Source organism: Equus asinus, chromosome 20 (genome assembly GCF_041296235.1).
Source record: "Equus asinus isolate D_3611 breed Donkey chromosome 20, EquAss-T2T_v2, whole genome shotgun sequence".
Lineage (NCBI taxonomy): Eukaryota > Metazoa > Chordata > Mammalia > Perissodactyla > Equidae > Equus > Equus asinus.
Window position 1 is genome coordinate 26573627 of NC_091809.1, and position 27610 is coordinate 26601236.

General features: G+C 60.7%; 3 protein-coding genes across 13 annotated transcripts; 2 read left to right on the forward strand and 1 right to left on the reverse strand.

Moving 5' to 3' along the window:
• Nucleotides 1–755: 755 nt before the first annotated feature.
• On the reverse strand, nt 756–3791 carry STX10 (syntaxin 10). Of its 2 annotated transcripts, none has more exons than XM_014861719.3 (8): nt 3268–3791; nt 2847–3016; nt 2587–2681; nt 2450–2512; nt 1613–1720; nt 1403–1509; nt 1216–1310; nt 756–1124 (listed from the first exon to the last, which is right to left on the reverse strand). In XM_014861719.3, the coding sequence occupies exons 1-8, from the start codon at nt 3300–3302 to the stop codon at nt 1048–1050; spliced, it is 750 nt and encodes a 249-aa protein (XP_014717205.1). In that variant the 5' UTR covers nt 3303–3791; the 3' UTR covers nt 756–1047. The 2 variants fall into 2 exon arrangements, with proteins under 2 accessions (XP_014717205.1, XP_044607830.1); XM_044751895.2 differs by having other exon boundaries at nt 757–1124; nt 1407–1509.
• LOC106844289 (uncharacterized) lies at nt 3540–14971 on the forward strand. Of its 10 annotated transcripts, none has more exons than XR_011496207.1 (6): nt 3547–3662; nt 11672–11760; nt 11835–11997; nt 13577–13648; nt 14110–14173; nt 14586–14967. XR_011496207.1 is itself a non-coding variant. In XM_070492184.1 (6 exons), exons 1-6 carry the CDS (start codon nt 9863–9865, stop codon nt 14670–14672), a joined length of 576 nt encoding a protein of 191 aa, XP_070348285.1. In that variant the 5' UTR covers nt 9730–9862; the 3' UTR covers nt 14673–14820. The 10 variants fall into 10 exon arrangements, 1 of the variants encoding a protein (XP_070348285.1); XR_011496211.1 differs by having other exon boundaries at nt 14589–14966; XR_011496210.1 differs by having other exon boundaries at nt 3563–3662; nt 11724–11760.
• On the forward strand, nt 5003–7880 carry IER2 (immediate early response 2). The gene has a single exon (XM_014861720.3). The coding sequence runs from the start codon at nt 6227–6229 to the stop codon at nt 6896–6898; it is 672 nt and encodes a 223-aa protein (XP_014717206.1). The 5' UTR covers nt 5003–6226; the 3' UTR covers nt 6899–7880.
• Nucleotides 14972–27610: the final 12639 nt, after the last annotated feature.

Here is a 27610-nt window from a genome sequence, read left to right on the forward strand (position 1 = left end):
GCAACCCCGGGGAAGGGGAACCTCCATCGGACTCCCAGAGGCAGCCTTTAACCCCGGAGACTCAGAGCCGAGTGCGGGTGGGCTCAGGAGGACCCAACCCCTAGCACTGGTGGGTGCGTTAAAAAAGGGATCTGTACGTACTTGGTTCTTCCTAAGATTTGACGAGTGGCCCCATGGAGTGACATCTTTGTCACATACAGCCCTTGACAACGTGTAAACGAGCCAGTGAGATGTGTGGTTCTGATGTCTGCTTCCAGAACGTGGACAATGGGAGCCTCAAGGTCGGCAGTGAGGTGCACGACGCCTACGAGTCTCCCGGCCCCTCGGAGTCACTTCATGCTCAGAGGTTCCAGGGCAAGGCCGTTCCACTGACCAATGCTGCCTTGTTAGAGTGACACGTCACAGAGGCACAGAGATGACCCTGTGCACAGTGGAGCCAGTGTTACTCAGGGCCTCAGAAGCAACCGCTCGGCTCCATGGCTAAGGGACTTACCTCCCTAAAGGCACAGAGCATGCAGGAGACTTTTAGGCTGAACTTCAAAAGCTCAAGGAACAATCAGAGTTTGGAATTTTCAACAGTAATAAAATTATCCATCATGAAAAGCAAGAAATAAACTGGAATAGTCTTCTGCACCAAATATCAACCACTGAAATCCCTAAGGTACACACGTGCACACACACCCCCCCCCCGGGGCCCCCGTGTGTGCAAGCAGGGGCAGCCACAAGTGTCGACAACACACTGGATGATACAAACATGTACAAAAAAGGCTGGGATTTTATTTCCAAGTTGGCACATGTACAAGGCACAGAGACAAAGGGCTTTGGGGCACTGGAAGCAGAAATGGGCAGGGGTGCATCTGCGGTCCCCACCCCCTAAGCGCACTTGAGGCAGGACCAGTGGCGGGGGCTCCTCCCGGGGCCCTGAGGGTCCCACTGGCTCTGGATAACAGCCTGGGGACAGCTCCCCAGACAGAACCCCCTCCTCCCAGGGGACAGGGCCCTGCCAGCTCCCCCAGCTAGAGGGACCAGCCCCTGGGGACACCGGGGTCAGAGAGAGAAGAGCAGGACGAGGACCAGGAGAAGCACCCCCAGCAGCACCCCAATGGCACACCACTGCCGGCGGTCTGGGGGTGAGAGGGTCAGAAATCTCAGCGAGACAGGGAGCCACTGGGACCCGCTCCCCCCACCCCTGAGGGCCTCCCCCAAGAGACTCACCACTCGTCATGTGGGATACCGTGGCCATCTTCCTGAGAACCCCATCCATCCGGGACTGGGTGTGGTCCATCTCCTGGGTAAAGGCGTCCAGTAGGCTGCCGGGACCAGGATGGCGTCAGCCCCACGCGGTCCGTGCACACCAGCACGGCAGCCGAGGGCTCCCGGCCCACCCGAGGCCCGGTCTCACAAGCCCTGTTCATCCAGCTCCTCCCCGACGCGACCAGACATGTGTTTCAGAACCCGGATGCTCCCAGACACCATTTCCAGCTGTTGATCCTGTTGGTCCACGATGAGCTGCAAACGGCAGGAGCAGGAACTGCTGTCGGCAGAGCCCCAAGCTGCCCGCCGGCTGCTCCAGCCCAGGGCCCCGCCACCCACACAAACCACCCACACAAACCTGCTGCGCGGCCTGCTGCTCCTCGAGGAAGCGAGAGGTGGCTGAGACCATGCTGGCATCCAGCAGGTCACCGGAGGACTTCTGGGCGGCTGGCCTGCCCGTCAGCAGCTGCGGTGGCACAGAGCACAGGCTCAGGGAGCGATGCCCACTCACAGCAGAGCCAGACATGAGTTTGTGGCAAATCTAGACAGTGCTAGTCAGGAAGCTTCCCCAGACCCAGCCCTGACTGGCAAGGTGACCCCAGGGCCATGTCACTTGACCTCCCTGTGTCTCAATTCCCTCATCTGTAAAATGAGAAGCACTGTCATCTCTATTTCCTGGAGCTAGAATGAGAATTTAATGAATTAATTCGTGGAGACCAATTATTATCACATTAACAGGTATATTTACCAATTTGGACTTTAATCCCCAAGGCCACCTGGACGGCACGTGGGCACTGCTACAGGACTCCAAGCTGATGCAGGCCTCAGCCCCCCACCCTCCCAGGCCCCACGTGGGCTTATGTGGGATGGGGAGAGGCTGGTGTCTCCAACATGCGGACAACAGACACACAACACAGAGGGAAAGGTGTACAGAGGTACGCTCAGAGACCCAGTTCACATGTTCATGTGGGTCAGGCGCGCACACAGAGAAAAAAATCCATGTATGTCCTGGAAACAGTAAGACACAGAAAAGGAAAGAAACAGGTGTACAAGAACCACCCCCTCCCCCCGGAAACCAGTGTAGACCCGCGGGCAAAGGCAGAAGGGATTATACGCACAGAGAGGGGTCAGGCCTGCACTCAAAGGGGAGGGCCCCCCAAACGCTCAGTGAGGATGCTGGGTCGGCACACTTTACCTCTCTATTATTCTTCTCCATGAAGGCTATGGCTGCTGGGCTGACCATATGGTCCTTCATTTCCTAGGGGTGAGGACAGCGTCAGACTAAAGACGCCCCAGCCTCCCCACAGGCACTCCATCGGAGCCTCTCCTCACCTGGACCGCCTCCCGCATCCTCTCCACGAACACCTTTCTCTCCTGCAGGTCTCCGGCTGGGAGCTTGAACTTGCCTGGGTTGGCTTCCACGATGCGTAAGCCGCGAGTCCAGAGTCAAGGCTAGAGCCAGACACTACCCCCTCCTCCGCCTGAAAGCCTTCAACACCTCCCAGGTGTCGGGCCTCCCCCAAGGGCTGGCTCCCAGCGCCCCCTGTCCCCGCAGTGGGCTCTCCCATGCCGCCCTCCGACCCCCAGGATATCGATAGTCTCCTCCAGGTCCTCCAGGTCCCACTCGATGCTGCGCAGGCCGTTCCGCAGCTCATTGGTCGTCCAGTCCAGCTCCTCGCGTCCGACTGCCGCGCCCTCCTGCAGGAGCTCGCACCAGCGCTGGTACAGCCCTCGGGCCGTGTTTACCGCCTTCTGCACCTCGCTGCGGGCGGGGGCACAGCGGGCGCGGCTGGGGGCAGGCGGGCCTCCCGCGCGCCGGCGCGCCCCGAACGAGTGGAGGGCTCAGGAGACCCTCACAGCCCCTGCGAAGCCCTCCCACGCGGCCACCCGGCGATCGCGACCCGCGCACCCCGACAGCCGTGCCCAGACCGCCTGGCATGCTCTGGCCGGCACTCGGGCACTGGCTGGCAGGTGGACCGAGCGTCCTCTGCCCTCCCCATCGCTGTCACTCACCCTCGGACGACAAAAAACGGGTCTTCGAGAGACATGTTACACCAGGGCGGAGGCCGAGCCGCCTCCCCGCTCGGCCTTGCTCGCTGATTCTCCCCCAGAGGTGGAGAATGCGCCGCCACCCCCGCCCCCGTCACGTGACCCGTTCCACCATCGAGAGCGGGTCCGCCAGGGGAGAAAGAGAGGCCTAGGAGGCCCCAAGAGCGAACACTTCCGCCTCTTGGCGGCCATCTTGGTTGTGGGCAGCGAAGGCTTCGTCCCGCCCCTTCGGTCCGCCTACCCCGGCAACGTCTTAGTTTTCTGTCCAGCCGGCTTCGGGTGGGAGCTCGGAGTCCCTCGGTTCGAGACCCTGCCCCTCGGATAGTTGCTGCGCAACCTCAGTTTCCTTTCTGGGCAATGTAAATAATAACAGCGTCCTTCAAATCAGGCGAGATATGGCTGGGGAAGGGGCTCATTCTATTCGTAGACCCTCCTAACGGACTGCTGAGCCCGCGCCGGGATCCTGTCCTGGCAGATCCTCCCCGCTCAGGGCCGGGAGCGGCACAGGGGCGGAGAGGGGGGCGGAGGGGCACCTTCCTCGTGGTGGGGGGAGGCGCGGGCGTACTCCGGGGCGGGGTTCTGCCGCACTCTCCCCTCCTCCTCATTTTCCTTGCGGAGGAGGGGCGCCTCGAGGTCGTCCCGGGGCGGGGTGCAGTGAGTGGGGCCCCGGAGCTGCTTCTGGGGGTGGGGGTCCTTCTGGGTGCATGAGGGGCTGTGGGGGTGGCTCTGAGGATGGATGGTCTGCAGGGAAGCCCTCCGCGTGTGGGGTCTCCGTCTGGGGAGGGACTCCTAAGGTCGCCTCCTGTGTGACGGAGGAGTCCTGTGTGGGGTCTCCGGGAAAGCAGTCTTTTGCGGGGGCAGCCAGCGCCTGAGCGGGGGCCTGATCTCCCGATGCAGGGCGGGCGGGGTGTCTGGAGCAGCCCTCGAGGGCCGCCCCTGCGCGTGTCCGAGTCCCTGTGTGGGGTCTCAGAGCTGGCGCCTGGGTTGGCGATGCCATGGTGCAGGCTCGTGGGGTCGGGGATGGGGGCGTTCTCAGCGGGTCGCCGTGGCGTGTGGCGGGATCCCTCACTGGGGAGTTTTTGGAGGGATCTTTCAGAAGAGAGAATAATGGTCGAGTTCCCATGTGCGGGGTTGGGGGGCGGGACCTGAGCGGGCGCCAGGGGTGCCTGAGAGCATCGATTTGGGGGAAAGAGCAGGAATATATGGGAGGGACCTCGTAGGGGGGAAGTAACGGTGGGATCTGCTTGGGGGAACAGTGATGAAGGGGTCCGCAGTGCGTTGCCCCTTGTGTTGGGTCTCGGGGAGATGGCGTCGGTGGGAGCCCTGAGGTCGCCCCTCCCCGGCGGCGGCGGCTTTCCCGGAGGGGCGTCAGGCATTCCTGGCCTCCGGAGGGAAGGAAGCGAAACCTCCCTCTCCCCGCCGGCCCGCGTGGACTCTGGCCCCGAGGCCGCGGGCTCCTGCCGGGGCCCCCTCCCGCCCGGAAGAAGCCGGCCGCTGCGGGCACAGAGAGCCCCGCCCCTGTCCTTATATGGGCAGCCGGAAGCGGCTCGCGCGCTGGCCCTGCGTCATTGCTTCCGAATTTAGTTCTGGAAGTCTCGCGAATGCTGTGGCGGGAAAGGTTCCGCGCGAGAGTCAGCGGGGCGGAGCCTCCCCTTAAAGGGCCCGCGCCACGAATGGACAGAGCTATCCGAACGAGTTTGCATCTTCTTTTTTTTTGGAGGAACTGGAAACAGGTTTTTTTGGAGCATTAGCGCGTAGCGGAGGGCGGGGCCGATGTTTTCAATTTGTCTCTGCGTTGTTCAAGTTTCCAGCTCCTACCCTAGGCATGCCTCCCGGGGCGCAAAGGCGGGGCACGGCAGCGTCGGCTGGGGGTGGCAACCACGTGTGCCCGCTGACGGGCGTGCGGCCGGCCGGTTCCTCCGCCTTGCGAGCGCCAAACCCACCCGTGGAGCTCGGGCCGAGGCAAACGGGGGCGATGCGCAGTGCTGAGCGCAGAAACGGCAGCCCGGGCGGCGCTCGTGTTTGCAGACGTCCGCCGCCCGTGGAGTGGGCAGCTTTGCCCTGGAGCCAGCGGCGCTGCCTGCCTCCTTACTGCCTACAGACGAGGGGAGTGAGCAGGGCTGGCGTGCGCCGGAGAGACGGCAGAGCTGGAGGCCCCCGTGGTCCCCTTTCACCGCAGTGGCGCATTGATGCGTTTAGCAAATAGTGGACGAGTCACTCCACCTCGGTTTCCCCACTTGGAGAAATGAGGTCTAACGGTGCTCTCCGCGGAGTGGAGCTGAGGGGTCAATGAGGTATTTGCGAAAGGAAAGCCCTTAAAAGCAGCTGGCACGTAATAAACGCTGAATAAGCGTTAGAATCGTTATTGATTCAAAAATCATCAGGCGCCTGCAGGATGCTAGGAACTGCCCACGGGGGACGTACCGACTCCTACCCGGGTCTTCCCGGGTGCCCAGGGAAACTTGCCGCCTATGACCCGCTGGGGCCGCCAGAGGCAAGCACGTGGGTGGGCCCTGGTGCCCACCCGCGGCCCCCTCTCCGGAGCCTGCGCGCGGGCGCATTGGGGGGCTCCGAGAAAGGAGACACCCTCTCCTCCCCGATGGCTCAGCGTGGACTGGGGCACGCTCCCCCTCGCCCGGGTTCCCGTCCCTTTGCTCCGCTCGGTAAATTCCACCCTGTCGCTTTAAGGAGGCTGGAGCCTCGGCGCGCTGGAAAGCCCGGATGCGGCTCTCTGATTGGGCGGGGCGGCTCCGGGACTTCTCTCTGGGTATAAAAGGGCCCGGGTGGCGGAGGCCGGGGCAGAGCGTCGGAGCGGAGTCCCGGCGGGGGCGGGGGGTGGGCGCGAGCGAGAGCGGAGTCCCGAGTCCCGCGTGCACCTGCTCCCTGTCCCGCGCAGCCCGCGAGGCCCCGCCGTCGAGCCGCCATGGAGGTGCAGAAGGAGGCGCAGCGCATCATGACCCTGTCGGTGTGGAAGATGTACCACTCGCGCATGCAGCGCGGCGGCCTGCGGCTACACCGGAGTCTGCAGCTGTCGCTGGTCATGCGCAGCGCCCGGGAGCTCTACCTCTCGGCCAAGGTGGACGCCCACGAGTCCGAGCCGCCCCTGCCGCCCGCTCTCTCCCCTGACCCTCGCCTGCACCCGCCGCGGGAAGCGCACGCCGCGGCCGAGGCAGCGGCCCCCGACGGCGAGCAGCCCTTCCCGGAGCCCATGGACACGCAGGAGGCGCCGAGAGCCGAGGAGACCCCCGCCCGCTGTGCCCCGCGCCCCGCCAAAGTCAGCCGCAAGCGGCGGAGCAGCAGCTTGAGCGACAGCGGGGACGCTGGACTGGTCCCGAGCAAGAAAGCCCGTCTAGAGGAGGCGGCGGCGGAGGAAGGGCTCTCCTCGGAGCTCCGCGATCGCCTGCAGCCGCCTCCGGCACAAGCCGAGGGCGCCTTCCCCAACCTGGCGCGCGTCCTGCAGCGGCGCTTCTCCGGTCTCCTGAACTGCACCCCCGCCGCGCCCCCGACGGCGCCCCCGGCGTGCGAGGCGAAGCCGGCCTGCCGCCCGGCGGACAGCATGCTGAACGTGCTGGTGCGGGCCGTGGTGGCCTTCTGAGGACCCCCGAGCGGCGCGATCGGAGCCCAGAGCGCGGCCGAGCCGTCGGCCTGAGTGCGTGGCCCCGAGGCGAGGCCCGCCCCCGGGAGAGCGCCCGCGGAAACCGTGGAGAGGAGCCGCCGCCGGGGCTGCCGAGAGGCCCGGAGAGGGACTCTGCCCCCGGGGAGCCGTCGCCAAGCGCGTGCGGCGTTGGCGCCGAGGAGCCTGAGCCGGGGCGCGGGCGCCTTCCGCCGAGACCCGGCGCGCCCGCAGGTGTTACCCGAACGCACCGGGACGTGGACCTCGGCCTCTCCTGGGACTGGGAGAAGGGAGGCCTGGTGTTTCAACTGCTCAGGGTCGGACTTGAGTTTTTCACTGAGGGCCGTGCTGCCCCTTCCAGGTTTTTCGGTAGTTGGTGTTGGCGTCTCCGATCTCCGAGAATTTCTGGCCCGCCCCTCCCCCTCCAGTGACATACTTGTGCAAGCGGTCACGGTTGCGTCATGGGGCGGACGTGGGCGCTTCCTGTTGCCTTGCGGGGGTGTGGGGCCTGGGAGGAGGGTCTGGGGTGTGGCCCGCCCTGGGGGATGGGAGGCGGGCGGCCTGAGTCACGCCGCCCCCGCGTGCTGCCGGTTCCGCCCCGCGCCCCTGCGCCTGCGGCGGTGGTGGGGGCTGCTGTAATTGCAGGCGAAACTTTTTCTCTTCGGTTGCGTTAGACGTGGGAAGACGGTCACAGTCTCCAGCGTGACCGTCCCTCGGACACACCGACACGATCAACCTAGACGTTCCTGGTCTGAATCACAAATGGAGGGGGGTGGGTGTTAGGGCGCTGTCAGGCCGGACCGGGCCCGGTCTCTCGTGAGCCCGGGCCAGTTTGGGGACGGGAGAGTCTTGTCAGCGCGTCTGAGGGTCTGTTTACCCGTGTACTCTGGTGGATTCTAACTCCATCTATCTGGTCTTTTGCTAGGAACGCCAGATAGACAAATAAAGACCATTTGAATCAAAAGCTTGTGCTGCCCGTCTTGTTTTCCTCTCTGGCGGGGGAGGGGCGGGGTGAAGGGGTCCGGAGGTGGCGGCGGCTTGCTGGGGCCCCAGAAACCGGTCTGACCGGCTACCACGTGGGCGGGGGGGCTGGGCCCCCTTTTCTTTGCCACAGCACTTCCGTGCGAGGCTCCCGGGCGCGCTGAGTCCTTTGAGCTCTCACATTTGGGGGTTCCTTAGGAATTCCCCTAGAACTGGGGGTGGGGAGAGGGCTTTCCGAGTTCGGCTGTTTGGGGGGGATACTGGTGGGTACAGTACCCCAAGCAGAGTTGGGGGACCGCTCCTCCGAAGACCCACTGAATGCGCTCTGGCGGGGGTCTCACGGCCCGAGGGGGGAGCTGAGCAGCTGCACTTTGGAGCGCCCCTTAGGCCCTGGTTCCAGGCTCTGGCGGCATAATCGTGTGGCTCAGGAGGGGAGGTGCGCTCCCAGCCTCAGTTTCCTCTTTGGTGAAGTGAGCCTCCGCGAGGCGGCTGGAGGTTTAGAGATGCCCGTGGGAGCCCCAGTGATTTGCTCTGGCCCCACCCCAGCTCCAGGTTAGCTATCCCAGAGGAAAAACTCCCCCGAATTTACCCGATGCTGGTTTAGGAGAAGGGCTGCAGGCGTCGCCCCGGGGCGTTGGCGAGTGGCTGTCGGGAGGACAAAGAAGCCGCAGGTGCGGGGAGCGGGGGCGGCGAGAGGCGCCGGGAAAGCGCGCGCCCCGCCTCCCGACGGCTGGCTCCGCGCCGCGGGCCTCCTGAGACCCCGGGGGCCTGACCCCAAGGCGGGAGGGGAGGAGGAGGAGGCTGCGGTGGAGGGCGGGCCGCCCCCGCCCCCGCCCCCGCCCCCGCCCGACGCTCCGCTCCCGCCTCCTCCACCCTCCCCGCCTCCCTCAGGGTTCCCCAGGGAATCCGGCCCAGCTCGCCTCCGTCGCCGCCTGATTCCTTCCCGGGGAACGTGGGAGACTTTAGCGCCACCCACTCGGGGTGCTGACCCGCAACTCCCCAGTGGGACGTGGGGACACTCTCAGCGGTGGCTCAAGGCGTCCGCGTGCGAGCAACTCCCCCGCGAACCTGCCCGGCCCGGGAAGTCCCCGGCGGCTGGGGAGGGGGCCTCACCGCGCATCCTGTCGCCGGAACCGCCGGGCCCTTCCTTCCGCGGGAAGCGGCTTGGCCGACCCCCGCCCCCGCCCGGCTGCCTGGGGGTTTCCTGGGCCGGGCCACGGGGCTAGGGGCTGGGGATGATGCGTGGGAGACAGGACAAGCACCCCCCCACACACACTCATCCTATTAAGATACACCCCTCCACCAGCCCCAGGTCACCCATCGGAAGAGGCACAATCGAAAATTGTCAGGACCACATTGATGAAGCCTGGCGTTTTCACATCATCACGTGGCACTGGGCCTTGGCACAGGCCCTCTGCGGAGAGATGGATCGGACAATAGCTGTGAACAATGTCACATATCCCGTGACCAGTGGATTCCCCAGGAACCTCGGGCCTGCAGTGCCGTCCAAAATGGGCACAAATTAGGAACATCCTACGTGCCCATCCAGCTGGCCTGGCCTGCCGAATGCTGACTCTGCAGCTGCTGCCCAGGGGAGGAAAGGCCTGCGCTAGACACATGTGCATGCTTGGGACATGGAGGTAACTCAGAACCCGGATGCTGAGTGACACGAAGGCCAGCTGCGGACACCGTGGGCTGAGGAGCCCAGCTTCAGAGCCAGCCAGCCAGCTTGACTTGTTTGCTGTGCAGCTTGGAGCAAATCACTTCACCTCTCTGGGCCTCAGTTTCTCTGGCTGTAAACTGTGGGCAGTCATATCCCTGCCTCTTAGGTGCGTTGTGAAGATGCAGCAAAATAATACCTGTGAAGTGCTTAGTGGAGCGCCTGGCACACAGAAAGTCACTTTGCATTATTGTTAGAGGCTGGAGTGACAACAGTGCTGGTCATTTGGAATCACACACAGCGACATGAATATGTATGTATGGGAAAGTGTGTGCTGGAAAAATAGTTGCCCCCTCCAGCGGCTCAGTGTGAACAGGGGGTGCCTTCCCTCCCAGCTCCGGAGTTCAGTCAAATCCTAATTGATCTGAGTTGACAGAATTGATCGTTCCCTCCTCCAGGTCCCCACCCCACCCCCAGGTTTCCTCCTGCCTCAGGCCCTGGGCCTCTGCTGTCTACACTCCCCCTCGGCAGCCTCGCTCAGTCTGAGGCCTCTGAATGCTGCCAGGATGCTGGCTCTCTATCCTGGACGTCCCCCCACCTCCAGACCTCTGCCTGAGCCCCTCCCCGCATCTCTCAGTGGGCGGCTAAGGTGTGTCACACATGCAGGACCCAAAAAGGATTCTTGCCATTTCCTGCCAGCTCTTCCAGTTGAGGGATCCTCCTTGACTCCCTTTGTCTCCTACCCTCACCCTGTCCAGTCACGGGTGCTATCAACTTGACCTCTCATCGCACTGCGAGCTTTCCCCACACTCATGGCTCCCACCTGGTGTGAGCTGCCATCGTCTCTCACCTGGATTAGGGCAGCGGCTTCCTCCTGGCCCTTGCCCCGACAATCTGCTCTCCACAGCAGCTGCTCACCGATTTTATGAAATGCAAACTGGATCGTTTCATCCTGCCAGCTCCCCACTGCTTCACCCACACTGGCCTACTTTATGCTTGAAGAACGGGCCAAGGGTGTTCCAGCCCCAGGGCCTTTGCACTTGCTGTCCTTCTGCCCACAACGCTCTTTTCCCAGACACCCACAAGTTCATCCTCACTTCTTCAGGTTTCTGCTTAAATATCACCTCCTTAAGAGGCCTTGTTGGGCCACCTGATCTAAAATAGCACCCCCTCTGCCGCTCTGCTCCTTGACCCTGCTCAGCCTTCCTTAGAGCACTGCTCACCGGCTGAAAGGGTATGTTTACATTCTGTTTAGCATCTGTGTCCTCATTCGAATGTCAGTTTCACAAAAGCCCAGCCCAGGCCTGAATGAGTAAATGAGGTTGTCTGGGGTAAGCAGGTGTTAAATGCTTAATATTTTATTAGCTCATTTAATCAATGGCTTCCTATGGCTCTTAGAATAGAACTTCCCAAACCTCAGACAATTAACTGTCAAGATTTTCGTCATCTCTGTGTAACAACTGTACTATTATTTATCTAATTTTTTTAACTTAACCCCCTTGTTAATCACTCACCATACTTAGAAAGTAACAGTTCATAAAGGTTACAATGAAAATGAAACAATGTCATAAGATCCTGCTGAAACAGTAGCCAGTGTGAGGTTCCAGGCTTAGACTTAGTCACAAAGGAAGGTTAGCAAGTTCAGGACACCTGGTTACTACAGGCAGGAGACTGGCCTCAGTCAGAAGTCTAGCTGAGGACTGAAAGCTGAAAAGGGAGAGATTCCCAGGGATTCATTCCCTGTTATTGGAAGAACATTGAATCGCTTTGCCCACTGTCCTGGAGGGAGGAAATTTCCGCTTCTGGAGGAGTGACGAAACTGTGAAAGGCCCGACTCAGTCTGGGCCCAGCCCATCGTCTCTGGCCTAATCTTGCATTACTCTCAGCTGCAGGGACCTGCTGTTTGTTCCTCAAGCTTCCACAATCTTCCCAGCCACAGGGCTTTTGCATATGCTGATCCTCCTAAAATTTTTCACTATTCGTCTAGTTAGGTCAGCTCAGAACAAGGGCACAAGTCATCAGGGAAGCGTTCCCGTCTGCCTCCCATTTTGGTCTAAGACCCCTATATTTATTGACATGCAGATAAAGAGCTTTTTTTTTTTTTTTTTTTGCAGTATTTATCGCAACTGCCGTTTTACATTTGTTTCTGGATTTGTCCTCTTCCAGCCTGCGGCCCCCATGAGGACAGAGAGGAGTCTAGCAGGTGCTTACTAAGCAGTTTTTGTGAATGAACGACGCATTTGGAGGTCGATCCTTTTTAATGTTTGCTTTTTACAGACCGGGAAACTGAGGCCCAGGGAGGATCGCCCTGCAGGAGAGCAAGTAGAGGACGGCCCTGGTCGTGTCTCCTCTCCCGAGATCCCTGCCCTCGCTGTGCAGGACCCCAGGGACAGGCGCCCCAGTTCAGCCTCCGCGGAGCTGGGAAGGGGCCAGGCCACAGGTCAGGACCAGCCCAGAAGCAGCGCCCAGACCGGCTTCCCCGCTCCCAGAAGCCTGGGCGAGGCCGGCGGCCGGAGGGGGACGGCGCAGGCCCGGCTGGGCGGGCCCCGATCTCCGCCGGGAAACTGACGTCCGAGGCGGGACGCTCGGGTGGGTCGCGGGCCAGGGCGCGGGGCGGAGCGGTCTGGGTGTCAATCACAGGCGGGGCGGGGCATGCAAATCGAGCCCCGCCTCCCGCCCTCCGGCCCGGCCTGCGCGCTGCCCTGGCCGCTTCCCAGAACCCGGATGCCTGGACCCCTCGCCCCGCGCCTGCCCTTCCGCATCCTGAGACCCTCGGGGCCGCGCGGGAATCAGGTCAACGGCGCAAGAAGCAGGAGGGAGATGGAGCTTGCCCGAGTCTCCGGCTCGCGCTCTCCACCCTTGGCGTGGAGGCTGCTGAAGCCCCCACTCGTGTCCAGGGAGCCCTGCACCCTCACAGCAGTGTCCGGTCCAGAGAGCTGAGCCCAGGGGCTGAGGCCCTCGACCTTCATCTCCAGACCTGAGGCCTCCCAAGGCCAGCTCCCTGCCTGCCCCTTTCGTTGCAGGCCCTCTCAGCAGAAGTGCCCCTGGGTCCACCATCCCGCTGTCCCCCTCTGCCCCTTTTATTTCTTGCTGCCTTCCAGTGTCCTGGCCCAGTGGGCCCCAGATCCACCTCCTCCCCCAGCACGTTGTTTATTCTCAGTTAAGAAGTAATCTCAGTGTTCACTGTCCCGCCACCCTCCCTCCAGCACCTATGTGCCTGGCGGGGACCCCTGAGGTCCTGTCTTTCCTGCCCGCCACGCCACCCCGACTGGTACCAGTTAATTTCCCCCTCAGCCTGTCCACCCACATCTGGTTGCCAGCTGCGAGCCCCCGCCTTGCCCGCCCCCAGAGGCTCCCAGGGAATTGCTCACAGCTCTCCTCTTCCTCCCCCGCCCCATCCAGGCTCTCCTCTTCCTCCCCCGCCCCATCCAGGCCGTCTGCTAATCAGAAAAAGCTGACAGTTAGGGCCTGGAGCGGGGCAGATCTGAGATCAGATCAGACGAGGAGGGGTGGAGTGTGAAACTTTCTGACCCAGAGATGCTGGGGGGGTGGTGGAGGGCCGGGTACTGGGAGGCAGGGGCTTACGTTGTACCTAGAGGCTCGAGATCAAAGCTTTCTGGCTTCCAGATGGGGACTGTGGGGGAGGGCTGCCCCCCGCAGGGCACGCAAGTCTGAACCCCCCCTTGGAAACCCCCGAGAGGCAGTGGTGACAGCTGTGCCCCGGCCCACACCCAGCGGGCTTCCTCCTCCTGCACTCGCCCTCCTGACCGGCTGGCCTGCTGCCTGGAGCTGTCGGTCAGCCCTTTTGAAGGGGCTCCCCGGAGGGTCTTCCTGGACAAGGGGAGGGGACCAGCTGGAGAACAATGGGCTTCTGTGGCTGGAGGACGCCCGGCGCTTCCTGTTAACCCTTGCCTCCGGGTGCAGCTGCGGGGCAGCTCCGAGGCCCAGGCTGGGGGGAGGGGGAGGCGCGAGGGCGTTGACGAGCAGGCAAACGTGCAGCCCTTTTTCTCTGCTTCCAGCTCTTGTCTTGCAAAGGTGACCGGGAAAGGGGAGGCGAATGCAGACCTTGCCCTCCTGCGTGGAGTCACAGGGTCTGTTTCTTTTCCCCTGTGAGGCTAAGGCTTGTGAAGCCAGGGGACGGGGCGTGGCCAGCCGGGGAGAAGCCTCTGCAGTGGGCGCTGAGGGTTCCCTGGATCTCTGAGGGGGGGGGGGGGGCGGCGACAGGCAGGGGACCCAGGCGTCCTAGGCAAGTCCTAGGTACAGCTAAGTTTGCCAGTCACTGTCCCAGCTGCCCTGATGGGTTACCTGAGGTGACCTCCTGAGCCAGTTCCCTTGGCGGTCTGTGCCTCAGTTTCCTCCAGTTTGGGAAGTTCTCCCAAGGGCCTGACAGGAGCTCAGGGTGGTCCTCTGGACCGGGGGGTGGGGGGGGGGGCGGGGAGCTGAGCTGTGGGTCTTGAAAACACCTTGCTCTTTCTTGGAGCCCTGGGTGGACAGGCCGGGCAGTTAGCCCCGTGTTGACTGAGGGTTCATGTAATGTGCCTTCTGTTTGCAGAACCAGCCTGAGAAGTGATGGGGTTCAGGGCAGGCCACCCCGAGATGCAAGATGCGCCACTCTGGTATGCAGCCTGTTCTGAGCTGAAGACAATAAAGGCTTGCCTTTCCCCACTAACTGCCTAAAAGAAATTTAAAATAAAGGCCTGTCCCCAGGACAGGCCATCACCGCAGATAACTCTGGGTTCCGGTAGACTGGGAGCACCCTCGCTGAGCCCACTCTTAGCAAAGTTCTATTTACCAAACATTTGCTTTTCCATTTCCACGTGCGTTGCCTTCCTCCCTTTCGAAGACCCAAACCACTGCCCCAGCGTCCCCCTTGTCTGCAGCTGGAGATGCTTAAACAGGCAGCCTCGGCCAGTTGGCTGAGTTGCTCAGGTTGCCTGAGCCTCTCCCGTGAATACGTGTTATCAAGCTTTGTTTCATTTTCTCCTGTTATTCTGTCTCATGTGAATTTACTTTGTTGCCGTTGGCCAGCAGAAGGACCCAGAGCCGGTAGAGGAAACGTCTTCCTCCCCTACAGAAGCGCCCTCTTCAGAAGCCGCCACCGCGGAGAGCCTCTGAGGCCCCGGGAGACTCAGCATCCGGCCCCGGGGGCTTCCGGTTAGCTAGAGACCAAACAACACTCCTCCATATGAGAAGTGACGACAGGGGCCAGCCTGGTGGCATGGTGGTGAAGTTCACACGGTGTGCTTTGGTGGCCTGGGGTTCTCGGATCCTGGGCATGGACCTAGGGCCACTCATCAGCCACGCTGTGGTGGTGTCCCACGTACAAAATAGAGGAGGATCGGCACAGATGTTAGCTCAGGGCCAATCTTCTTTGCCAAAAAGAAAAAATAAAAAAGAAGTGATGACATTTATTGATGCTTCCTGTGAGAAGGTCCCGTGCTCGGCTCCTCACACGTCCAGTCATGTGCCACATAGCAACTTTTTCAGTCACCGGTGGATGGTGGTCCCACAAGATGAGCACCGTCCCACCTAGATGTGTGTACATGCCCTCTGTGACGTTCGCACAACGATGAAGTCACCTAACGATGCATTTCTCAGAACGTGCCCCCACCATTAAGCGACACATGACTGTATTCACTTAGTCAACCCTCACGGCAGCCTGGGTCAGAATTAAAGTGGCACTTTCACCGGCTTTGTTTTACAGATGGGGAAACTGAGGCACAGAGCCATCTGTGCCCAGTAAAATGAAGTCCATTGTTTTTCTTCCTCTCCTGGGTTTGGGGGCAGGGTTGGTTAGGGCCCTTCAGGTGGGCGGGTGGACTTTTTCTGTGTGTGTCTGTGTGTGTCTATGTGTGTATGTACCCTGTTCGTCTCCTGTTCACAGACAAGCAGAGCTCAGGGTGGTGACAGCCACACCCAGGCCTTCCTGCCACCAGTAGACGGCCTTTTTTCCTTCCTCTCCTCGAATCCGAGGCTGACCATCCCCCATGGTCCCTCTCCAGCTTTTTCACACCCACTTACTGAGTGACTCTGTACCATCTTTTCTCCTCCCTCAGGGTGAATACACCTCCAGGGCCAATTCGTGCCCACAGGCTTGAGGAGGACAAAGCTGGTTTGGGTGTGGCCTTTTTTTGGTGATCACTATTTACTGAGCAAAATCAAACCGATAGACTGGAAAGCCTGCTGCCAGCCCCTCGCTGGCTGGCGTCTGGGACAGAAACGCTCGTGCCTTCGCCCTTTAGACTCGAGGGCGGGCTGGCTGGCGGGCGCCGGGGAGGGCCCTGTCCCACAGGGGCGGGTTAGGGGCCAGAGGGGCCCGGGCCTCAGGCCAGCCCCCTGCCGGTCAGCCTCCACCTGAGCCCCTGCCCGGCCCTCCGCCTTGCCCTGCTCTTCCGGCATGAACCTAGTCCTGGCTGCTCCAGGCCCTCCTGTGTCTCCTGGTGTGGTGGCCGTCCTCGTTTCCACCGCCTCCTTCCTTTCTCCCCGGTCCTGTCCATCTTTCTCAGGACTCTCTGGACATCTGTGGGAGGGGGACACACGAGGCCCCTGACCTCCCAGCAGTTCCCTGGAGACAAGGCAAGCCTTGTCCCTGGATCCTGGAGCCAGGATCGGCCCCAGGGCCACGTGGCCCAGCCCAAACCTGAGTTTCTTGTCAGACTGGGCTGGCAGCCTTTATCTCAATGCTCTGAGCTGGGTCTGGGTGCAGCGGGTTCCCCACAGCCACACACAAGCACACACACACAGACACACACAAGACACACACAGACACACACACACACACACACACACACACACACACACACACACACGGCTCCCGGGAATTCTCTGCCCCACTCTCCAAAGGGCTGAGCTTCCTTCTCATTGTCCTGAGTTACCCTGTGTACCTGTCCCCTGCTCCCGGTGGCCTCCCCTTTTTGGAGCTGGCCTGTACCTTCTAGAAAGCTCAGAAAGGATCCCCAGCTCCAACAGACACTCTGCTGACCTCCTGCCAGCAGCCGTCCGGGTGGCCAGGCCACAGATGCCCTCTGCAGCGGGGACCATCCCCACCCACTCCAGTCGTCCCCCTCCAGCGCCTGTTGCACCTGAGCCCATCCCATCCTGTCACCGTGACATCCTCGGAATCAGAACCCAGAAGACTTGATGCCCCCGAATGCCCCTTCCAGGATTGGGCGCTGCTGGGCCCTCCGAGGCTGTGTCAGGAGCTGGTTTGTTTCCCCCGGTGACCCCGAGACAGGCAGCCACAGCCTTTGTCCAGGCTTGGCTGAGAAGTGTCAGATTCGAATTCAGATCTGTGGGGCCTGGAGCCTGAAGTCTAAGAATGACAACAGTCATCACAGCCATGCCTATTGGTTTCAGCACCTCACTCATATGGACTCTCGGAATCCTCGAGACAGAAGCGCACTACAGTGTCAGCGCCCTCATGCACCTGGAGGGAGCGGAGGCACAGCGAGGTCAGACGCCTGCCGCTCTGTGTCGTCTTCACAGCTCAAAGGGCCAGAGCCTGGCCTTGAACCCAAGCACACGCCCGGGTCTCCCCCACAGACATTTGGGCCAGATGCTTCTGTGTGGGCGCTGCCTCCACCACTCGGTACCAGCAGGGCCTTCTCCCGCAGCGGTGGGAGCCACGACCGTCCACAGATGTGGCTGGATGTTGGGGGTGGAGTGGGGCGGGGTGGGGGACAGGCTTGCCACCTGCCTTTGACTGTCCTGCCTTGCCACCCACGTGCCCACCTGCAAAGTAACACCGCGTGTGTGTGTCTGTGTGTGTGCCGCCGAGTCCTGGGGGTGACGGTGATTGACAGGTGCTGGCATCTTGGGGAGGCTGGGGCCAGCGGGGCCAGCAGTCTGGGCCGTGTCCCCCCTGCCTGAGAGAGGGGTGGTGGCTTCCCAGGCCCCGTGGGTGAGACAGGCAGCCTCTTCCTTCCTGTTCCCAGAGCTGGGCGGTGACCACAGCAGCCGGAGGCCGGGCAGCCCCACCTGCCTCGGAGTGACTGGGCTGAGGCGGGCGTGTGCTCTGAGCCCCGGGGCCCTGTGGGTGTGGAGGAGAAACCAGAGGCTTATGTAGGTCTCTAGCCCCCTGCCCACTCACAGCCCAGCCCGCCCGGGCTCCGGGCCAGCAGCTGCCAGATGGGTGACTCACGGAGGTGGCGAGCCAGGGAGAGGAGCAGGCTGCGGGGCGGTGGGGAGCTTGTTCGGGGTGGTGGTGGGCTCGTTCTTGGCCTTCTTAGCGTCCCCATCATGACCAGGACCCTGGAGGCCCGTCTGACACGGGCACACCAGCTGTCTCCCTCCTCCTCTCACCTTCCTCACCCTTCTCTCATGGGATTTTTTCCCCTGAACGGCGCTTGGGCAGGAAGGCGGAAGTGAGCATGGGCGCGGAATGTCTCAGAGTCCAGGACCAGAGTGCGAGTGTGGTTGGGAGCACCTGGTGCTGGCCCCGTGGCCTTGAAGAGTGAGGCCAGGCAATGAGCCAAGGTTCCTGCCTTCTCCCTTTTAAAAACAGGGTTTGCCCAGGGGTCCTGGGAGCTGGAGACAGAGTGGGGAAAATGGGGGCAGGCGCGCCCCGCACAGTGCCGGGCGCATTTACAGTCTTCACGACTAGGATCATTTATGTGTGAAAACCCGACGCCCAGAGAGGTTAAGTGACTTTACTGAGGTGGCTCAGGAAGGAAGCAAAAGTGCCAGGGTTCGCTTGCTGGCCCAGCTGGCTGCCAAGCCGGCCTGCGGTGGCCGTGATCACACCCGCTGTCGGTCGTCGGCGCAGCACCCTGCAGGCCCAGTGCGTGTCGAGGTGATGGCCGGATGACTCACAGCCAAACCACAGCCTTGGCCACATGTGCTGGTCCTCTGCACAGCCCTCGGGTTCAGAAGGAGTTTTACATTTTTAGATGGTTGAAAACAAAAGAAGAGCATTCTGTGAAATGTAAACATCCTTGAAATCACAGTTTCGGCCTTTGCACGTGAAGCGCACACGGTCACGCTGGTCCACCAGCGCCCACCGCAGCGCGGGCTTGTCGCCACGACCTGCGAGGCCACACGTGGGCCAGAGCTGGCTCTTCCAGATGTTCGCTGATCTCTGGGCTGGACAGAGGGGTTCCCCATCTTTGGGGGGCTGTTGGCAGAGCAGGGTGGTGCCAGTGTGTGTGGCTTCTGACTGTGGCCGCGATGGAGCAACATGGTCTTGCGGCCCAGAGGCGGGGCTGGAGCGGGCGCCTGTGTGTTTCCTCCCCATCCTTGAGGGGGAGCTCGTCCGCGGGCACCTCCGGACCATCTGCTTCCTCCAGCGTCCGCAGTGTGGACGGGGCAGGTGGGCGGCCAGGCAGGTGGCGGCCCTGCAGGACTCGGGGCACGTGGGTCTCGGCACACCCTCCTGAGTGGACGCTGCCTCCGCCTCAGGCTGGCCTGGCCGACTGGGCAGTTGTCTTGGGGGAACCCCTGCACCCTGTGCCTTCTGTCCCCTAGTGTGAGACTGTAAGGTTGTGACCTTTCCAGAAAAGCACTTGGGTCCCTGAGTTGGGGAAGCAGACCCTCTATCCCCCGTCAGCTTTGCTGGGCTCAGCTGGGTCTGCGCTCCCTGCCCCCCAAACCCACTGATGCGTTTAAGGCCCTTGCCTGAGCCACCAGCTCCTTCGCCAACACAAACGGCAGCATGCTGAGGAAAGTGTCGTCTAAACACTGATGCATCATCGATGCCCTGGTTTCCTGATTCGTTCCACACACAGTTACTGAGCTCCATGCAGACCGGCAGAGAATGGGTGCAGAGCCAGCCTGCGCTGGGATGTCCTTGCTATATTAAGTAAAAAAAGTGAGCCACCATACCCCAAAGAATGGACAGCAGGCCCTCAGACACCTTCTTTCACAGGAGTGTTCATAGGAGCACTTTTTCCGACGGCCCAAAGGTTGAAGCAGCCCACGGGTCCATCAACAATGAAAGGATAAACGCAACGTGGTCCTCCAAGTGGCGGGATATTATTCAGCCATAAAAATGAAGGAAGCTCTGATGCAGGCTACACTGCGGAGGAACCTGGAAAACATCACGCTCGGCTAACGAAGCCCGTCACAGAAAGCCACAGATTGTGTGACCTCGTTGTAGGAAATGTCCAGCACAGGCACATGCAGAGGCAGGAAGTAGATACGTGGTTGCCAGAGGCTGGGAGGAGGGGGGATGGGGAGGGACCTTGTAATGAGTGCGAGGTCTCCTTTGGGATGATGGAAATGTTCTGGAACTAGATAGAGGTGATAATTGCAAGGCATTGTGAATGTACTCAACTGAATCAGACGCTTTAAAATGGTTATTGGTTAATGTTATGTTCTGTGAGTCTTACCTCAGTTGAAAAAGAAACCAACTCACCCAATGTCAGTCTTGCCGGCTTCTGCTCTGGCATCAAGGAAAAGGATTGCCAAGGGTCTGTGGTGGGAGGCAGCGCAGGCAGGGGGACGGGAAGGAGCCAGCCGGTGCTCATCCCCGGCTCCTTCCAGGTACCGGCCTCCCACCTGCGAGCCACGCCTGCACCGTGGCCGTGCTCCGGGCTGTGGGAGGGTGGCCGCCGGCTGCCTGCCCACTGGAGCCGCCTGGAAACAGCGGACTCCGGACGGTGCTGAGAGCAGGGTCACAGTGTAGACCAGAGGGCTATTGATGGCCACCCAGCGGGGCCACTGGTGACCCTTTGTCGATGACCCATTGGGTGATGACAGGTGGCTGGGAGGGAGGCCGCCGGGCGTCCACAGGATGGGGCATTCTAGCCACTTGACTGTGAAAATCCTCCTCTGCTGAGGTCGCCGTTTGGTGAGTATCTCAGTCCGTTCTGGCCGCTCTAACAAAAATGCCGCAGACGGGGCTTTATAAACCGCAGGCGTTCATTTCCCGCAGTTCTGGAGACTGGAAGTCCACGATCGAGGTGCCAGGGATCCAGTGCCTGGAGAGCTCTCTTCTCAGCTCACAGACAGCATCTCCTTGCTGGGTCCTCACTCGGCAGGAGAGCGACGGGCTCCCTGGGACCCCTTCTATAAGGGCACTGGTCCCATTCCGTGGGCGCTCCGCCCTCATGACCTCATCACCTCCCAAAGGCCCAGCCTCCTGACACCATCGCCTCGCAGCTTAGGATTTCAATATAAGAGTCTTTTTCGCCAGAGGGGGACACAAGCCTTCAGACCATAGCAGTGACCGTTCACATGGCCACGGATGTCTTCAGACTTTTTGCCCATTCAGAGAAGCCTGTCTACCTACTGCTTCCCCAGACCTCCTTGTCACAATTGTCCAGCTGTCTTCCTTTCAAGTCCCTGGCCATCCAGGCAAACCACCGGCCGCAGCCCATGAATCAGCATATTGTCACATGTCCAGCCATTTCTCTTCCCAAGTAAAGCTAACAACCCAGTGCACTGGCCCCAGTTGTGCCCATCAGCCGGGGGCAGGGGGCACCCGTCACCCGGTCCTTCGGGGACGTCCCGGGAAAGGGCTGTGTGCTGCAGCTGTCCACCGTCAGGTGGGGCCCGCAGGCGCAGGTCGTGCTCTCCCCGAACCGAGGGCAGGAGCTCCCCGTGAAGCCGCAGGTGCAGGATGGGGGAGAAGGCGCCCCAGCAGGACCCCACGGATCCCTCTTATCCTTGTAATAGCCATAGATTTTTAAAAACCTGAGCAATCCTCCCGGACTCCCTGATGTGGTGTTAGAAGGGGTGGACACAGGGCAAGACACGGTGCTGAGACCGTCGACGGCTGGGGTGCTCAGTGCAGCCTGTCGCCCGTGCCTGTGGGGCCTGCGAGTTAAGAATACCCTTTGTATTTTAAATGCTTGAAAAAAAATCCCAAACATTTCACGACATGAAAATTACGTGCAATTCAAACCTCAGCGTCTGGGCTGGGGACAGGAGACGGTATTGTTTAAGAGGACAAACTTGCAACAAGTAGTGAATAAACCCTAGAAGTCTAACGTCCAGTACAGTGAGTACAGACGACAATGCTGTGTCACAATCATCAGTCTTGCTAAGACACTAGTGGTTGAAATAACCAACCGCTAAACAGAAAGAATAATTACGTGACATGCAGAAGTGTTACTTATTGTTACAATGGTAATCAGACTACATATGTAAATGTATCAGATTAACAGGTTGGACCCCTTAAATTTACACAATGTTATATGTCAAGTATATTTCAATTTACAAACATCTGCTGTCCTTAAATAAAATTTTATTGACAAAGCTGTGCGACAAGGCAAAGTTGAGTCGTTGCAACAGAGACTGCCAGCCCTCGAAACGGAAAATGTTTCCTGTCTGGCTCTTTTGGGAAGTGTGCAGAGGCCTCCTGTAAAGGGCCTGAGACTGAAACATCCCCTTGCGGCTGACGTCCTCACTGGGACAGCAAAGGGGTGGTAGGAATTCGGAGTGAGAGTGGAGCAGCTCGGGGACTGGGACGGGCTGGACTGGCAGTTAACACTGGAGGAGGCAGTTAACACGGCGCATCTGGGCCTCCAGGGCGAGTGGGACTGAGGACTGAGATGGACGGGCTGGTGGTGGGCACAGCAGGAGCAAAGACGCGGAGGCCGGACCTGCCTCACGGAACGGCCCCACCCGACGGCGGATGGGACAGAGCCATCCCATGAGCCACTGCCCGCCTGACCAGTCGCCAGGTCCCGTCTACCATCTCCTGTTTCTCCGTTTCTTCTGCTTCCCTCTCTGCTGTCACCGCCCTTGCTGGTCGCCATCAGCAGTCATTGCCTTGGGTCTGGAGATATGTCCCGCCTCCCTTAGCTGGTCTCTCTGCCCTTTTCATCTCCTTTCCTTTTCTTTCTTTCTTTTTAAATCTTCCTTTTCTTTTTCCTGCTTTTTCTCCCCCAAATCCTTCCAGTACATAGTTGTATATTTTAGTTGTGGGTCCCTCCAGCTGTGGCATGTGGGACGCCACCCCAACATGGCCCGATGAGCAGTGCCGTGTCGGCACCCAGGATCCAAACCGGAGAAACCCTGGGCCACGGGGCTGGCCCCTCCTTTCCTTTTCTTAATTGAGACAAAATACATGTAACATAAAATTAACCATTTTGTTTATTTATTTATTTTTTTGAGGAAGATTAGCCCTGAGCTAACTGCTGCCAGTCCTCCTCTTTTTGCTGAGGAAGACTGGCCCTGAGCTCACATCCATGCCCATCTTCCTCTACTTTATACGTGGGACGCCTACCACAGCATGGCTTGATGAGTGGTGCCATGTCCGCACCTGGGATCCGAACCGGTGAAACCCTGGGCCGCTGAAGCGGAGTGCGCAAACTTAACCACTCAGCCACAGGGCCCGCCTCCCTATTTTTACTTTTTGAAATTGTGGCAAAATATACCTAAGATTTACCACTTTAACCATTTTAGGTGTATAGTTCCGTGGCATTAAGTCGTGTAGCCGTCACCACCATCCGTCTCCACAGCTTTGTCATCATTCACTAACTCCTCTGCCCCTCCCCCAGCCCCCGCCATGCGCTGTTCTACCTTCTGAATCTAAGTCAGTGAGCTTTCACACATGGAAGCCTGAGGCTGCCAGCTCTCCTGAGCCCTCAATGGCTCCCACTGCCCTCAGGGTAAAGGCCAAATGGTTTAGAGGACAATGCGCCTTGCATCTCGGTCCTCTCGGTTTGCTCCTTCTTGGAGCTTCCTTCCCTGCATGGAATGTCCCTCGGCTCCCCCTTCTCCTCCCAGACTCCTCGTCCTCCGGGCTTGCCACACCTTCCCTCCCCCGTGGAGGAAGGTCGGCCTGTCCAATGTCCTCCACCTGCTCCCTCTCAGCGCACGTCCCGGTTGTCGTTCCTTCTATTTCTGCACCTTTTCTTTGGTTGACATGGTGGTTGATGTGGTCTCTGCCTCCTCTGTCTGACAGGGAGCCCAGGGGACCCACAGTGCCCGGCTGACTCCATTGTGCATCCCGGCTCCTGAGCTTGCGCCTGGCGCACAGCCCGTGCTGACGTACAGTAGAAGGAGCTGCAGAAATTGCTAGCAAGGGAGGGAGGTGAGAGGTCTGCTGTCTGGGAGGGTGGGCGGGCTGAGGCAGGAGGCTCCGGTGGGTGTGGGGAGCTCATGGGCTGCAGGTCAGGTGGGGTGCCTGAGTGGAGAGCCTGGGGGCTGGCTGGGTGGGGGCTGCAGTTCCCCGGATGGAGCAGTGGGCGCGGAGAGGTGGACACCTGGGAGGAGTGCAGCCCAGAAGTGGGGGCAGGTGGAGGCGGGGCTGAGAGGTCGGGTGGACGGTGCTCTTGCACAGAGGGCCACCGTCGTGCACATGCCTTCAGAGCCTGGGAAGACCGATCTGGGGCTGGAGCCCTGCCAGGGGCCGGCAGCCAGACCCCCCGGGTCTGGTCTGGTGTCCTTGCTGCCAGGTGAGTTCCTGGGGCAGAGCTGACCTGCCTTAGCTGGGGACATCCGCACAATTTGCAATTTCCATGGCCCAGCTCTGGCCAAGGAGAGAGGCCTTTGTAAAGCCGGACTTGGCTTTCCCCCACCTGGCTGGCCTCCTAATGCCTGATTCTAGACGCCAGCTCGTCACAGTGTCTGCGTGGGAGCGCACGCCCTCACCTCTGGGGTGGGGGCTGTTTGAGGCTGCAGGGGAAGGGGCGGGAGGGCGGGGAGGCGGGGCTGTCTGGACCCAGCGCAGAGCAGGCTGGCGGGGTCCGGGCGGCCGCTGGCTTCCTGCCAGCCGCCCGCAGCATCAGATGGCGCTGAGCTATATTTAAAGGCTGCTTTCTCCGCCTCCGCTGCGGGGTCTTCACCAGGACGAATGAGTCACACGGAGCCCTGCTGTGGCCTCAGGGCTGGCCAGCTCCGCCCCGAGAGGCTGGGAGCATCTCCCTGAGAAGCAATCCTGTAGAAGCTCCAGGAGCCTCTGGTGACCCGGGGTCTCCCTGCCCAGGCCACCCCTCCCTCTGCACCCCCTTTGCCCCAGTGAACAGCCCAGTGGATGCCCCCGGCTCAGGGCCCCCTGGGCCTGTGCAGCTGCCTCTGCAGCCAGGTAATTCCTGTGGGGTCCTGGACGTCGCTTCCTCCCCCCGGGGCGGGGGCAAGGTCAGGTTCTCTTGCTTTTCTAGCATCACCATGTGCTGCCATGGTTGGTGCTGTGCACACACACACACACACACAGCACAGAGCCAGGTAACCCCAGGGCCTGTGCACACACATCTTCCCTGCCCGCTGCTGTTTTATTGATTAGAAGGCTGAGGTCCCCGGTTGGGATGTGTCTCAGTCTGCTCCAGCTGCTAGAACAGAACCACACACAGGGCCACTTATAAACCACAGACATTTATTTCTCACAGTGCTGGAGGCTGGAAGTCCACGGTCAACACACCTGGAGAGCTCTCTTCCTGGTTCACGGACGGCACCTTCTGGCTGCGTCCTCACATGGTGGAAGGGGCGAGGGGGCTCTCTGGGGTCTGTTTCATTAGGGCCCTGATCCCATTCATGGGGCCTCCACCCTCATGACCTCATCACCTCCCAAAGGTCCCGCCAACAAATACCGTGCGTCTGAGGGTTAGGATTTCAACACACGAGCTTTGTGGGGGCACAACACTCAGACCACCCAGGATGTGTGTGCAGGTGGCATAGCAGGGGCTGGAGGGTGGTCTGTCCAGTCCTACCGTGCAGCCATCACCCACCTACCCAGCACGAGGCCCGCAGAGTGGGACCCTGCACCCGGACACACCCCCCGCGGCGGTGGGGGAGACCGCCCGGGCACAACAGAGCTCAAGAATCACCCTAAGCGTGTGAAGATAGACCTGCCCTACCCAGGACGGTCGCCACGAACTGCATGTGGCTATCGGGTGCTTGAAATGTGCTGGTCCAAATTGAGATCTCCCAGGTATGGACCCCAAAGAATTGAAAACAGGTGTTCAGATAAATTCTCGTGCACGCATGTACATAGCAGCATTATTCACAAGAGCCCAAAGGTAGAAACATCCCAGATGCCCATCAACAGATGAACAGATGAAGAAAACGTGGTGTACATATGCAGTGAAATACGCTCCAGCCATAAAAGGGAAGGAAGCCCGGATACAGGCTGCAGCGTGGACGGACCTTGGAAACATTATGCTCAGCAAAGGAAACCAGTCTCAGAAGGCCACACAGTGTGTGACCCCATTTATGTGAACTGCCCAGAACGGGCAGATGCATCAAGACAGAAGCAGACCAGCGGGCGCCGGGGCTGGGGGAGGGGGACCGGGGAGTGACTGACTCATGGGCACGGAGTCTATTTTGGGGTGATGGAAATATTTTGAACCTAGATGGGGGTGGTGGTCACACGACATCGTGAATGTACTCAGTGCTGTGGAATCGTGCACTTTGCATGAGTAATTTATGTGAATTTTGCCCCTATTAAAAAAAAAACCTTAAAATTCACCTGTTCCTTTTTACTTTCTTCACGGCGGTGACCGGAATGTTTAACGCGACCCACTTTAAATTGCTGTTGGACGTGGCTGGTCTCGACCACTGCCTCCAGGGGGTCAGGTCACATTTGGGTCCTCCGCACAGCAGGTGAAAACCCACAGGACCCCCGCTGGCCCAGAGCAGTGGTGGGGGGGCTGCCTGTCCAGCCCTGTGCCTGGGGCCTCTGATTCACTCTTCAGGTCGCAAGCTGGCTCTGGGGGTGGGGGGGGGGAGGACGGAGCTGGTGCAATGCCGTCAACCTCTCTGAACTTTGACCACCTGCCGTTCAAAGGCCTGTTGTTTCCCTGGGTGGTTTAGTGGCTGGCGCCCCAGTGGGAGGGGAGGCACTGGGAGGGGGGGACTGACTAGGATCCAGCCAGGAGAGGCATGTCCTCATCCTCCGGGAGGCCACGGGGGTGGGTGGAGGGAACCAACCGGGTGCAGCTTCAGGTCCACCCTTTTCCCCTCTGTGACCTTGGACGAGACCTTGGAGAAGTGACAGAAGCTTTCTGACCCTCCGCTGTCCCCTCTGAGCGTGCCTCCCTCATCTTCTGCTCCTCTCAGCCAGGCCCCGCTCACAGTGCTCCCCAAGCTCCTCCGCCGGCCCCCCGGCTCCCCGGGCCTCTTCCTGAGAAAAGTGGAGGCAGAGGCTAGAGGCTCCTGGACACCCGGTCCCCCTGAGCCATCGGCTTGGTTCCCAAGAGTCGTTAGAACGTCCTTTGGACAGAGCGGCCGGCACGGACACCCCAGCGTCCCTGCTGGTCCTGCCCGGTCCCTGAGGCTGAGAGGAGGCCGCCTCCCGCGCCTCCCGGGCGCCCCCGCGCGGCTGCCCGCCGTCTGGCCTCCAGGTGGCAGGCCTGAACGGGGATCTCCGGCCAGAGCCGCAGTGGAGACGTTCCCCTGGACGAGGCCGCGACCTCGGATTGGGGGGCTCTGAGTCTCGCGTCGTCGTCCAGTTAATTGGTTCTTCTACCGTGTCTTTGATCCCCAGGGGGACTGAGGGCTCAGAGGAAGCGCGCTTTGGAGACGAAGGCGTCTGGGCGCCTTTAAAACCTGTTTGCAAATTACAAAAGCGAGTGCGTCTTTGGAGAATTAATTTAGGACCACGCCAGAGTCTACACAGCCCTCGTGGAGCGTCTCCTCAGCCCCCGGGAGGTGACCGCCAGGGTCCACAGGGGGCTGCGCATCCCTCCAGGGCGGCTTCTGCCCAGTCTTGGAGGATGCGTTGCGGATGGCGAGGCCTTTCTCATGCTCAGGAGCTGAAGCCGGTGGCGACACAGGGTTGGGGGGACCGCGCCTGGAGGAAGAGTGTGGGAGGCTGGGGTGGGGGGGCTGGAGCCAGGAGAGCTCGCAGGGCCCGGGTTGGCGGGCGTGATGGGGGACGGCAGAGGGGCACAGGCCACCATTCCGGGCGGGACAGGAGGCCAGATGGAACGTGGGCGTCATGCGTAGCGGCGGGGCTGCCGTGGCGGATCCCGGGCAGGGGTGGAATGACGGAGGGGCTGTGTTCACCCCCTCGGTCCGCAGACCCTGCTCCAGCCAGCAGCCCCATGTGCTCATGCCCGGGAGTGTCCCCGCCCGGCCCTCAGCAGGTGTCCAGCTGTCAGTGTGTTCCTGCTGCTGTGACAGAAGCACAGACGGGGGTGCTTACAAACCACAGACATTTATTTGTCACT

Coding starts and splice junctions, on each gene's coding strand:
- STX10 (XM_014861719.3), bottom strand. CDS start 3,302: ATGTCTCTCGAAGACCCGTTTTTTGTCGTCCGAGG. Junction 3,017..3,267: donor CCGTTTTTTGTCGTCCGAGG/GTGAGTGACAGC, acceptor CCCCGCCCGCAG/CGAGGTGCAGAAGGCGGTAA. Junction 2,682..2,846: donor GGACCTGGAGGAGACTATCG/ATATCCTGGGGG, acceptor CTCGCGGCTTAC/GCATCGTGGAAGCCAACCCA.
- IER2 (XM_014861720.3), top strand. CDS start 6,227: ATGGAGGTGCAGAAGGAGGCGCAGCGCATCATGACCCTGTCGGTGTGG.
- LOC106844289 (XM_070492184.1), top strand. Junction 11,761..11,834: donor GACAGAGAGGAGTCTAGCAG/GTGCTTACTAAG, acceptor TGCTTTTTACAG/ACCGGGAAACTGAGGCCCAG. Junction 14,174..14,585: donor ATGCAAGATGCGCCACTCTG/GTATGCAGCCTG, acceptor GCCGTTGGCCAG/CAGAAGGACCCAGAGCCGGT.